The following is a 12926-nucleotide window of genomic DNA, read 5'->3' as shown; positions in this document are numbered from 1 at the left end:
GCTTTGAAGCATGTGAACTTACCAGCTCAAGTTCTTCAAAACCTGTCGTAATTTAAACATGTGAGGCCGGGTGTGGTGGCTCATGCCTGTAATCCTAGCACTTTGGGAGGCTGAGGCAGATGGATCGCTAGAGCTCAGGAGTTCAAGACCAGCCTGGCCAACATGACAAAACCCCGTCTCTACAAAACAGTACAAAAATTAGCCAGACATGGAGATGCACACCTGTAGTCCCAGCTACTTGGGGTGGTGAGGCAGGAGGATCACTTGAACTTGGGAGCCAGAGGCTGCCGTGAGCCAAGATCGCACCACTGCACACCAGCCTGGGTGACAAAGTGAGCCTCGTCTCAAAAAAAAAAACAACTCCAACCCCAACCAAACAAAAAAAACATGCAGTTCTCTCAAAACATCAAGCATATTTAATCTGCAACTTATGGAGAAACCAAACTCTTAGATTTGGTTTCTCATGCAAGTCCATTTCCAAAGACTCCCAGATCAGAAGTTCCTTAGTTGGTGATGTTTACACAACCTGGCCTAAATAAAATATAAATGCTTTTATAAGGCCCTTCTCTTTTTCAAGGAAATGTAACTTTAGTGTTTGAGTATCTTCTCATGTAAGACCATATATGGTTCTAAAAATGCCCTGTCTTCAATAAAATGAGATCACTGATTTCTTGTGACCTTCTTCTAGTATATTACTCAAGTAACTACCTGGTATGCCCTAAAAAGAGCCACTTAAATCCAGATCCCTACCCACCTACCAGCAACATGGCCTTCCACTTCTTCCAAAGATGGTGCATCTTTGCCCAGCCCCCCAAGGACTCTGTATACATCGGCATGGACAGCATCCACGCGCACGGCATAGATCTTCGTGCTGGCATCCAGAGTACCCGCAGCCACCTAGTCAAACGATCAGAGCTACACTCACAAAGATGCACAAAAAAGAACTTCTGAACAGGTAAAACACAGCAAGCTTCACAAAATATTTACTTGCCCCAAGGAAGCAATGACAAAGATCCCTCTATGACTGATAGGGAATAAACAGAATATATATTCTCTCTGTATTTCATCAGTTTAGGAAAAGAAAGTAAATTAACTAACATAACATCTAAATGAGAAGTCTCTCACGTATTTGCAGAATTCAACTGTGTTATGCCCAGTAGTAGAAATCATCATCATTTAATTCAGATGCAAGAGAAAGTGGACATCCTTCTTACTTTAAAGTTGGTTGGTTCGGTGTCTTTCTGTTTAAGAATCTCTGACATAAAATCAATCAAGTGCAAACCAAAAGCATTCTTGGTAGTGATTTTCTGAAAACAGAAAATTGCAGAAAGGATTGTTATTTATAGCCTAGACTCATGTAAATAATGCCTCTTTTAACAGAGGAAGCTAAGTCTTTACATAGGAATACCCACGTATTGTCACTGATCTCTCTTCCCAAAAACACTTGTCAAGAGCCAAATCCTCACAGGCATGTCCTCATGTTCAAGGCTAGGGAATGAATGCTCAGTGTGCAGGCCCTACTCTAAGCACTGCACACAAAGGGACTCACCCTTCAAACAACTTCATGAGGCAGGCAGTACCCCCATTCTCCAGAGAGGACACGGAAGCAAAACGGTTGGGTGGCTCACACACAGCTTAGAAGCATGTAGCCTCCAACTCAGGCTAGCTCCAGAACTCTACTATTAACTCATGCGCCATGCTGCCCTTCTAGATACACGGCAGGCAGATAGCTGGCAGCCTCTCAGGAGGTGCACCACAGGTCCAGAGGAAACAGTAAAACCACCAGCATTACCGGTGGAAACCACCAGCACTAAGATGACTCACTGGAGAATTATCATCATTAATTGTGCATTCCCTACAGAAACAAGATAGCTGGATTTCCCCTGTGATCAAGGGATCACATCTTCAATAATAAACCAGCAGATACTCACATTTTCAGTGGACAGTTTGATACACGTGGAGTAATGTTCCGTAATCTGCGTGTTTGTAAACTTGGGGATAGTAGCTGAAATGTCAATACTCCTAAATGGAAAACAAAAACAAACAACTCTGGCAAGAATCCATGATAGTTTAAATTTTCAAAACCTAGACCCATGAAGTTTAGTGGAGATGCCTGGACCTACGCAGCCCACATCAAGGCGGCCGCCTCAAGGAGAACCAGCCCAGGAGCCCCTCACCTGCTGGAGGGGGAGGCCAATAAGCGAGGTGAGTCGGTGCTGAACTGCAGATCAAAGACCCTTGAGCGCCTCCGCTGCAGCCGCTCCTTCTCATCGTCATTCTGAGGAAAGTCTTCGAGGACTGGGGTGCCAGGAATATTGAGAGGCGCCTTCCTGGGCAGGGGCATTGGGAACACCCGCTCTGAAGGAGAGGAGGCACTGTGGGGGTGTCCTCGGGTCGCTGAAGAAGAGTTATTCATTGTGGCTGGCAGTGCTGGAACAAAATTCTTGCTCAAGAAACCTTCAAGAGAACATTTCCTATATCCAAAGAAGACTTGAGCCTGTCACAGAGGTGGAGGTTCACCACACACTGTCCACTGAGATCTTCTCCAACTCTAATACTTAATGGCTAGAACCTCTAGAGTTTGGGTTTCTTGGAGGTGCAGGGAGGAGGCCATAGGTTTCTGATGCTTCTTTGCTAATCTGGGACAAATATCCACTCTGCAGCTATTGTGAATTTAAGTACTGCACGGATATAAAGATGGATGATATAATGTTGCTGCCTCTGATAAGCTCACAAACTGGACAACAGACATACATAACCCATCATGCCAGGTAAGACAAAAGAGAGACAGACGCTGAGACAAGGGTGAGGTATGGGCTATAGAGTCAGACAGGCTGGGCTCTAATCCCAGTTCCTCCATATCTTGGCAAGCAGACAGAGAAAAAACAACATAAACATGTAAAACAAATAGAATGTTCCAAAGAATCATCCAGATTATTTGCTAACTACAAAGGGAAAAATGTATTTTACAATAAAAACTCTACCAGTCACCATATTAACCAGTCAAATGTAGCCTCACTAAAAATCAATCTGAAAGTTACTCATCTCTTCATGTGACACAATGTGAAATTCATAGCATCACCCAGGAAATATTTCCACCAAACATGTTTAACCTAAATTTAACCAAAGAACTTTAGAGCTTTAACTTCTGGTTTGTAAGAAATACAAGGGGTCGAGGAACAAGTTAAATGATATCACAAGGAAACAGACAAATCTAGAATGCAGGACAGTTTTCAAGAAAACTAGCTTAGTCTCTTAACTTAAAAGATAACAACCAAAAAAAAAAAAAAGGCTGGACATGGTAGCTCATCCCTGTAATCCTAGCCCTTTGGGTGGCAGAGGTGGGAGGATCCCTTGAGGCCAGGAGTTAAGAAACAGCCTGGGCTACCAGGCACAGTGGCTCATGCCTGTAATCCCAGCACTTTGGGAGGCCGAGGTGGGTGGATCACCTGAGGTCAGGAGTTCGAGACCAGCCCGGCCAACATGGTGAAACCCTGTCTCTACTAAAAATACAAAAATGAGCTGAGCGTGGCGGTGAATGCCTGTAATCTCAGCTACTCAGGAGGCTGAAACGAGATAATCGCTTGAACCCGGGAGACGGACGTTGCACTGAGCCAAGATTGTGCCATTGCACTCCAACCCAGGCAACAAGAGTGAAACTCCGTCTCAAAAAAAAAAAAAGATGCTTATTAACCTGGGTTAGACAGGTGGGTATCTAATCCCAGAATTTAGGGAAAGTTCCAGATGAGATACACACACTGGGAAGTCATCAGCATGTAAAGGGTATTCAGAGCCATAATACTAGATGAGATCACTAAATAACTGAGTAGAGGAACACTTTAAAGGTTTAAAGAGGCCGGGCGCGGTGGCTCACGCTTGTAATCCCAGCACTTTGGGAGGCCGAGGCGGGCGGATCACGAGGTCAGGAGATCAAGACCACGGTGAAACCCTGTCTCTACTAAAAATACAAAAAATTAGCCGGGCATGGTGGCGGGCGCCTGTAGTCCCAGCTACTCGGAGAGGCTGAGGCAGGAGAATGGCGTGAACCCGGGAGGCGGAGCTTGCAGTGAGCCAAGATTGCGCCACTGCACTCCAGCCTGGGCGACAGAGCAGGACTCCGTCTCAAAAAAAAAAAAAAAAGGTTTAAAGAGCAGGAAAGCACTTTGGGAGGCTGAGGCAGGCGGATCACATGAGGTCAGAAGTTCGAGACCAGCCCGGCCAACATGGTGAAACCCTGTCTCTACTAAAAATACAAAAATCAGCTGAGCGTGGTGGTGGGCGCCTGTAATCTCAGCTACTCGGGAGGCTGAGGCAGGAAAATCGCTTGAACCTGGGAGGCAGAGGCTGTAGTGAGCCAAGATCACGCCACTACACTCTAGCCTGGGCAACAGAATGAGACTCTGTCACAAAAAAAAAAAAAAAATAAGTAAAAATAAAGGAGAAACCAGCAAAAGAGCTGGGAAATGTGCAACTAGTGAGGTGGGGAGAAAATCAAGAGAATGTGGCATTCTAAAAGCCAAGTGAAGAAAGTATTTTTAGGGGAGGAGGATGTGATAAACTATGTAGATGAGGACTGAGAACTGATCATTGGATTTAGAACCTAGGGTTACTAGTGATCTTGACAAAAACAGTTTTCCTACAGTAGTAAGGGAGAAAGCTGAACTGGAATGGTTCAAGAGAAGATGGGAGAAGAGAAACTGGAGACAGCAAACGATGACAAGGTGTTCAAGGACTTTTTTTATTTTTTTTTTTGAGACACAGTCTTGCTTTGTCGCCCAGGCTGGAGTGCAGTGGCGGGATCTCAGCTCATTGCAACTCTGCCTCCTGGGTTCAGTAGCTGGGACTACAGGCGCCCGCCACCACACCCAGCTAATTTTTTGTGTTTTTAGTAGAGACAGGGATTCAGTGTTAGCCAGGCTGGTCTCGAACTCCTGACCTCGTGATCTGCCTGTCTTGGCTTCCCAGAGTGCTGGGATTACAGGCGTGAGCCACCACGCCCAGCCCAAGGACTTCTACTGTAAAAGGGTGAAGAGAAATGAGAGGGTGAGACTTGAAAGGGAAGTGAGGAATTTTTAAGACAAAAAAAAAACAAAAAAAACCTCAGCATGGTAGAAAGAATGAAGCAAAGAGATTGTATTAGTTTTCTATGGCTGCTGTCACAAATGACCACAAACCTAGCGGTTTAAACACACATGTGGCCGGGTGTGGTGGCTCACGCCTGTAATCCCAGCACTTTGGGAAGCCGAGGCGAGCAGATCATGAGGTCAGGAGATCGAGACCATCCTGGCCAACACAGTGAAACCCCGTCTCTACTAAAAATACAAAAAATGAGCCAGGCGCAGTGGCGGGTGCCTGTAGTCCCAGCTACTCGGGAGGCTGAGGCAGAAGAATGGAATGAACCCAAGAGGTGGAGCTTGCTGTGAGTCGAGATCACACCACTGCACTCCAGCCTGGGTGACAGAGTGGGACTCCGTCTCAAAAAACAAAAACAAAAACAAAACCACACATGTATATGTGTTCTCTTGCAGTTGTAGAGGGTTACACTCATTCTGGAGGCTTTGACGGGAGGATCTGTTCCTTGCCTTTTGCAGCTTCAGAGCTGCCTACATTCCTTGGCTCACTGTCCCCCCATCACTCTAACCTCTTGTTCTGTCATCACATCTGCTCTCACTCTGCCCCAACGACCTTCCTTTTATAAGGACCACTGTGATTAAACTAGGCCCACCCAGATGATCCATGATAGTCTCCCCTTCTCAACAGCCTTAACTTAATCACATGTGCAAAGTCCCTCTTACCATGTAAGATAACATATTCACAGGTTCTGGACACCTTTAGGGCAAGTGTTATTCAGCCTATCACAGTGACCATCCAAAATAAAAGGTAAAATTTGCTGAACAAAGTACTCAAGTAGGTAAAGGGGTTGCCTTTGTAGAGAGCACAGAGAGCCCATCCTCGGCAACAGGAGAAAAGACAGAGGCACAGGCACAGATGCAGGCAGTGAGCAGGTGCAATGGCAGACTTGGGGATGTTCCCTTTTGTTTGCTTTTTTTTTTTTCAGTAAAATAGGAAGTAAAAACAAGGCTGGGCGCAGTGGCTCATGCCTGTAATCCTAGCACTTTGGAGGCCAAGGTGGGAGATCACTTGAGGTCAGGAGTTCGAGACCAGCCTGGCCAACAAGGCAAAACCCCGTCTCTACTAAAAATACAAAAATTAGCAAGGTGTAATGGCGCATGTCTGTAATCCCAGCTACTCGGTAGGCTGAGGCAGGAGAATTGCTTGAAGCTAGGAGGCAGAGGTTGCAGTGAGCCAAGATCAAGCCACTGCACTCCAGCCTGGGGGACAGAGCAAGACTCTGTCTCAAAAAAAAAAAAAAAAAAAAAAAGGTTGTTGGAGTCAGGGAACGAGGGAGTGAATTAGAAAGATATAGGTGGTATTGAGAAGTGGGGTACTTTGCCAGGCATCTGTGGTTCCAGCTACTCAGGAGGCTAAGCCTGCTTGTGCTCAGCGAGGCTGCAGTGAGCAAGGACAGCACCTGTCAATAGCCAAGTACCCCGGCCTGGGCAACACAGCAAGACCCTGTCTCTAAAAAATAATAGGCCAGGCGCGGTGGCTCACGCCTGTAATCCCAGCACTTTGGGAGGCTGAGGCAGGCAGATCACGAGGTCAGGAGATCGAGACCATCCCAACACGGTGAAACCCCGTCTCTACTAAAAATACAAAAAATTAGCTGGGCGTGGTGGCAGGAGCCTGTAGTCCCAGCTACTTGGGAGGCTGAGGCAGGAGAATAGCGTGAACCTGGGAGGCAGAGCTTGCAGTGGGCCGAGATTGCGCCACTGCACTCCAGCCTGGGTGATAGAGGGAGACTCCATCTCAAAAAAAAAAACAACAACAACAAAAAACAAAGTAAAAATAGGAAGGGAGGAGGCAAGAGACATTTTTAGAAATGGAATCAAGAGGACTTGTGAGGACAGCATTTGGATGTAAGCACAGTAGGCTACAGGCTAAGGAAGGAAGCTGGACCTTTGGAGAAGATACCTTAACAGAAATAGGAAGCACTGAAGGAGAACCTTGTCTAAGAGAGAAACTAAACTTGGAATTAGAGGCATGCTTTAATTCTCCGAATCTTTTTCCCGTGGTTTCTCTCCTTGCCTTTGATATTATGCATCCATTCATTCAACCGATGGTTACTGAGCTCAAAGACACTTCCTATGTATACTTCCTCATTTCCCACTCATTTTTCAACCCACTCTGGTCTGGTTCCTATTCCAACTTCATGAGAACTATCTTTTCGTGATCATCTACAACTTCCATGTTGCCTAAACCCTATGGTCATTTTCTGGCCTTTCTCTTGGAATCCAGCAGCATTTGAAACAGCTGACAGTCCCTTCCTTGTTGAAACACTCTTGGCTTCTTCCTATAACATTGTCTTTTGAGTTTTTCCAGCTCATCCTTCTCTATCCAGCTTCTAAATGTTGGTCCTAGATGTGCAGGGCCTTCCTAGTGTTCTCACTTGTTCCCATGGTTTTATGGTCTAATGGCCTATATGATAATGGTATCCAAATTTATTTCTCAATCCATGGGTCACTTCCCTGAGTGGTCCACATAACTCCCCTGAGAGCCAAATTCTCATCTAAGTGATTATAGATCCCTTCACCTGAGTCTCTCTCCGGTAAGTCACACATACCATGTCCAAAATGTAACTCAATTTCCAAATCTCTTACCCAAGGCCTCCAGACCCTGCCTACGTGTCAGGCCTCACTAAGCTTGGTCACAATGTTCTGTTCAGGTCCTAGGCCAGGCCAGGCTCTTCCCTGCCTCATTTTTGTACTTGCTATTTCTGTCTGAAATACGTTCCCTAGTATCTGCCTAAAGATCCTCCCTGAACCCCTAGCGGAGCCACCCCCACTCTGCTATACTCAATCACAGCACTCAGCCTCATGTGTAATTATTTCTTTTGTTTACTGTCTGTCTCCCTAACTCCAACAGTATAGAGATATTATCAGTTTTGTTCGCCCAACGGGAGAGCTCAGTACTTTTGAATAGATGCAAAAATAAATGCATGCATGCTAAGCATACAACGGTAACCACGTCGCTTCCAAAGCCCTGAAAATAACGTCTGTTCCAGGAAAATCACCATTTTAATGGAGAGACACCGAGCACGCTTTAGGAGCCCAGGGAGGAGGCCGCCCCACCGCCCGCCCGGGAACTGAGGAGTGTGAGGCAGGGCCCGCGCGCGCTCCGACACCGGCCGAAGCCGCTTTCTGGTTGGCTGAGCGCACAAGTTCCGCCCGCCCCGCGCCGGCCCTCCCCTCCCCCCGCACCGGCCTCTGCTGTCGGCCGCAGGGCCAAGACCCGGGCTGAGCATATCCTCTCTCCCCGCCCAGGCCAGCCCGCCAGCCCTGCCCGCCCGAAGTACTGCTTCGCTCGGGGCCCTTCCCGCCGCGCCTCCCGACCGCCCGGCTCACCTGGGCCGGGAGGTCCCATCTTGCCTTGACGTCTCCTGAGCTGGTTTTAAATTGCGCGCGTCGAGACGCCTGAGCGGCGTAACGGCCGCGTGACGTCGCCGGCGGGCGGGGCCAGCAGCACGCCTGCGCAGACCACCTCGGGCCTCCGCGGGCGGCGCCAGCGTGAGGAGTTCTGGGTTGAGGACCCGGTCTGATTGGGCTTCTTGGGGTCGGTGCACCCCCCCCCCGCCCCGAAATAGTATGAAAACCCCCTCCTTTCGAGCACTAGGTGCAGGACTGGGCTTGGGGACCCAGCGTCGAGCAGGGCGAGCAAGGCCCGTCTTTCGTGGAATTTACTTTCTTTTTTTTTTTTTTTTTTTTGTGACGAAGTCTAGCTCTTGTCCCCCAGGCTGGAGTGCAGTGGCGCGATCTCGGCCCACTGCAACCTCTGCCTCCTGGGTTAAAGCGATTCTCCTGCCTCAGCCTCCCGAGTAGCTGGGATTACAGGCGCCTGCCACCACGCCCGGCCAATTTTTGTGTTTTTAGTAGAGACGGGGGGGGGGGGGGGGGGTTTCACCATGTTGGCCAGGCAGGTCTCGAACTCCTGACCTCAGGTGATCCGCCCACCTCGGCCTCCCGAAGTGCTGGGATTACAGGCGTGAGCCACCGCGCTCAGCCCGTGGAATTTACTTTCTAATGGGGAGGCAGATGATCAAGAAAATGAGGTTTATTTCCCGTAGAGATCTGTGCTCTGTGGGCAGCAAAACGCTGAAAACCTCAGGGGAGAGGGACGGAGGGGAGCGGGAGCCTACGTGGGAATGAGCAGTCCAGGTGGGGAAGAACTGATGCAAAAATGCTATATATACATTTAATATAGTACAAAATGTACATTTAATATAGTATAAAATATAAGATGAAGGCCATCGTTTTATTCAGATTCGTGTGAATAGCTTCCTGGAAACACCCCCCACCCTTCAAAAAAAAAAATAAAGGTCGAAAAAACGAAATAAGCATAAAATGCCATCTGTCCCCAGTTTCATGTAACCCTAAGGATTGAATTATGGGAGTAAAGGCCAGGGTGATTCCCTGGAATATCCCTAGCACATCCTAGAATTTCTTGTAACTCTCATATCTGGCATCTTTTATAGTGTTTCTCTTCAAGGGCACTGTTGGCATTCAGGGTGAAACAATTCTTGGCATGATAGGATGTTTGCCCTCTTTGTGGGCTCTTAAGCCTCTGTGACACCATTTGCCCACTAAATGCCATCAGTGCTGTCACTCATTTTGGCAATCAAAAAGTGCCACCCATTGTTGAAAACCACTTTTTTTTTTTTTTTTTGAGACAGAGTCTTGCTTTGTTGCCCAGGCTGGAGTGCAATGGCACAATCTCAGCTCACTGCAATCTCCACCTCCCGGGTTCAAGCGATTCTCCTGCCTCAGCCTCCTGAATAGCTGGGATTACAGGCGCCTGCCACCACACCCAGCTAATTTTTGTATTTTTAGTAGAGATGGGGTTTCACCATGTTGGTCAGGCTGGTCTTGAACTCCTGACCTCAGGTGATCCACCTGCCTTGGCCTCTCAAAATGCTGGGATTATAGGCACGAGCCACTGCACCTGGCTGAAAACCACTTTTTAAGCCTATCTGTTGTTCGTATAAACTTGTTCTTCTAGTGACCACCTTCAAATCTTCAGTGTAAGACTGTGTGGGTTAGAGAAAACGGGTTGACACTGTTTTTTTTTTTTTTTGAGATGGAGTCCTGCTCTGTCGCCCAGGCTGGAGTGCAGTGGCGCAATCTCGGCTCACTGCAAGCTCCGCCTCCCGGGTTCACGCCATTCTCCTGCCTCAGCCTCTCCGAGTAGCTGGGACTACAGGCACCTGCCACCAAGCCCGGCTAATTTTTTTTGTATTTTTAGTAGAGACGGGGTTTCACTGTGTTAGCCAGGATGGTCTCAATCTCCTGACCTCGTGATCTGCCCGCCTCGGCCTCCCAAAGTGCTGGGATTACAAGCGTGAGCCACCGCGCCCGGCCTGTTGACACTGTTTATCTCAGTAAATGATACCATCAGCCACCCAAGAACCCAAATCAGCACCCAGGAGTCATCCTGGGGGACTCCCTCCCTTTCTCTCCCCACACAATCCATTATCAAGCAAGCTATTTTCACCTCCTAAAAATCGCCAATCCTGCCTTTCTCCTTCCATCCACATTACCTTCTCACTGGTCTGCTCTGGCCCGCCCTCAGTCCCTGAGTAGTGTATGCAGAGTCCAAATCTGAGCTGTCACTCCCACTTGTCCCCCACCACTTCCTCCCGGAAGTATAACACTTCAGGGGTTCCACCAGCCTGGGAACCTCTAAGCGTCCTACAAGGCCCTGGAAGGGTCTTCCTGCCTGCCTCCCCACCCCTGCAGCCTCTCCAGCCTCCTCAGGGACCTTGCTCCCCTTGCTCCCTGCCCTCCAGCTGCCCTGGCCTTTTTTCAGATTCCTCTCATCACAGCTGCTCCTACCCCCAGGCCTCTGCACACACACACTCCTCTAGCTAGGATCCTCTTCATCCCCATCTTAACCCCTGTAGCTCCAGTCAGGTTTCTACTCCCCTCAGGTTCCTTAAGGAGACCTTCCCTGATACATACAACTCTCCATACTGGAGGCTTCAGGAGAACTTGTCACAGCTGCAATTTTCCGTGCACTAGGGTGACTATTTCATGTCTGTCTCCTACATAGACTGTCAGCTCCATGAGGATGAAGCCATATCTGCTCACTGTGGTTTTCCCATGGCCTGGTGCTGGCCCTGGACATAGCAAGTACTTAAATATGTATTCAATGAGTACAGCTGGAAGACAATTTTAAATCCTGGGTTGGGCACGTTAACCTCTCTGGGCCCCATTTTCTTCCCCATCTATAAAATGGGGAAGGCAGTATCCCCTGCACTGGACTTGCTCAGTATATACTAGGGTCCCTGTCATCTCCCTCACTTGTTCTCTCTGCTGAATGCATCTGAGGGAGGGCATTGGGACAAGTGTGATCCTCTGGATTTCATGTGTACATAAGAGCAGCAAGGGTTAGGAGGTGATACACTGAATCAGGAGCCTCTGAAGGACAGCTTGGAAGCCCTGGGGGAGGAAAGCTACTAAGTGACCCACTAGGTGAGCCTTGAGGCTGTTCTGTGGGAATAATGGAGCCACCTGAGCTGCTTCCAGCTTCACGTGCAGGAAGGCAAAGCCAGCTCTATGCCCAGTGTCTCTCTGGGCCAGGGCTGCCTTATGCAGGCGGGTCTTTCACCTCCTGCTCTGAATGCCATCTTTGTTTTGTTTTTAGGGCTGTGAAAGGTGCCAAAACAGTGAATGATTTGGCCGGGCATGGTGGCTTAAGCCTGTAATCCCAGCACTTTGGGAGGCCGAGGCGGGCAGATCACAAGGTCAGGAGATCGAGACCATCCTGGCTAACACAGTGAAACCCTGTCTCTACTAAAAATACAAAAAAAAAAAAAATTGCCTGGCGTGGTGGCAGGCACTTGTAGTCCCAGCTACTTGGGAGGCTGAGGCAGGAGAATGGCATGAACCCAGGAGGCGGAGCTTACAGTGAGCCAAGATGGTGCTACTGCACTCCAGCCTGGGCGACAGAGCAAGACTCCATCTCAAAAAAATAATAATAATAAATAAAGAACAGTGAATGATTTATCACTGATATCAGTGGTGTACAAAGCTCAATACCTCTGTTTGTGCAAAAGTAAAGTAGTTAAAGTTCCTCCACTAATCCTAGGCTGCCAGAAAAGCAGAGCTGGTGTCGTCTTCCTTCCCCACCCCATTTTACTCTTCACGGAGATTCTACTTCCCCCAAATAAATGGGAAACTGCCTTAGTTTAGGTGAGAAACAATAGTGTTATCCATTGGCTACCTGAACAAGCAATCTTTTGGCTTCAAATTTGCCCTGACTTTCCAGCCTGCGGCTGGCTTATATAATGATGTAGTCTGTGATAGAAACCATCAAGTCACTGGGACTCAGTAGGCACGTAGTTGAAATGGCTTTGTGTTCATTTTGGCCTCTAAGCAAATGCCTTTTTTTTTTTTTTTTGAGACGGAGTTTTACTCTTGTTGCCCAGGCTGGAGTGTAATGGCGCCATCTCGGCTCACCACAGCCTCTGCCTCCTGGGTTCAAGTGATTCTCAGGCCTCAGCCTCCCGAGTAGCTGGGATTACAGGCATGCACCATCATGCCCAGCTAATTTTGTATTTTTAGTAGAGACAAGGTTTCTCCATGTTGGTCAGGCTAGTCTCGAACTTCCAACCTCAGGTGATCCGCCCACCTCAGCCTCCCAAAGTGTTGGGATTACAGGCGTGAGCCACTGCGCCCGGCGCAAATGCCTTTAATTTTTGCATGTGATATGAAATTCCTGACCTCCTTAAGACTGGGCTAAGAACCAACAATTTCTGTCTTCTAGAATTTCTAAACAGTAACATACCATCTTTTAAAATATAGTGCTTT

At 48.1% G+C, this 12926-nt stretch overlaps 1 protein-coding gene across 4 annotated transcripts in view; it reads right to left on the bottom strand.

The window, feature by feature from the left end:
* The window catches only part of NCAPH (non-SMC condensin I complex subunit H), a 42812-nt gene extending 34285 nt beyond the window's left edge, over positions 1 to 8527 (bottom strand). The window contains exons 1-5 of one of the 4 annotated variants that reach the window (XM_030827743.1): positions 8466 to 8527; positions 2178 to 2430; positions 1932 to 2022; positions 1215 to 1307; positions 759 to 897 (exon numbers count right to left, since the gene is read on the bottom strand). In XM_030827743.1, the coding sequence (XP_030683603.1) occupies positions 759 to 897; positions 1215 to 1307; positions 1932 to 2022; positions 2178 to 2430; positions 8466 to 8484 (595 nt within the window). In that variant the 5' untranslated portion in view covers positions 8485 to 8527. The remainder of the gene's footprint in view (positions 1 to 758; positions 898 to 1214; positions 1308 to 1931; positions 2023 to 2177; positions 2431 to 8465) is intronic. The other 3 variants (XM_030827745.1, XM_030827746.1, XM_030827747.1) reach the window with 3 other exon arrangements.
* Between the last annotated feature and the right edge of the window lie 4399 nt (positions 8528 to 12926).

The sequence above is a fragment of the Nomascus leucogenys genome, chromosome 14 (genome assembly GCF_006542625.1).
Source record: "Nomascus leucogenys isolate Asia chromosome 14, Asia_NLE_v1, whole genome shotgun sequence".
In the NCBI taxonomy this organism is placed as follows: Eukaryota; Metazoa; Chordata; class Mammalia; order Primates; family Hylobatidae; genus Nomascus; species Nomascus leucogenys.
This window is presented reverse-complemented; position numbering and strand designations above follow the sequence as displayed.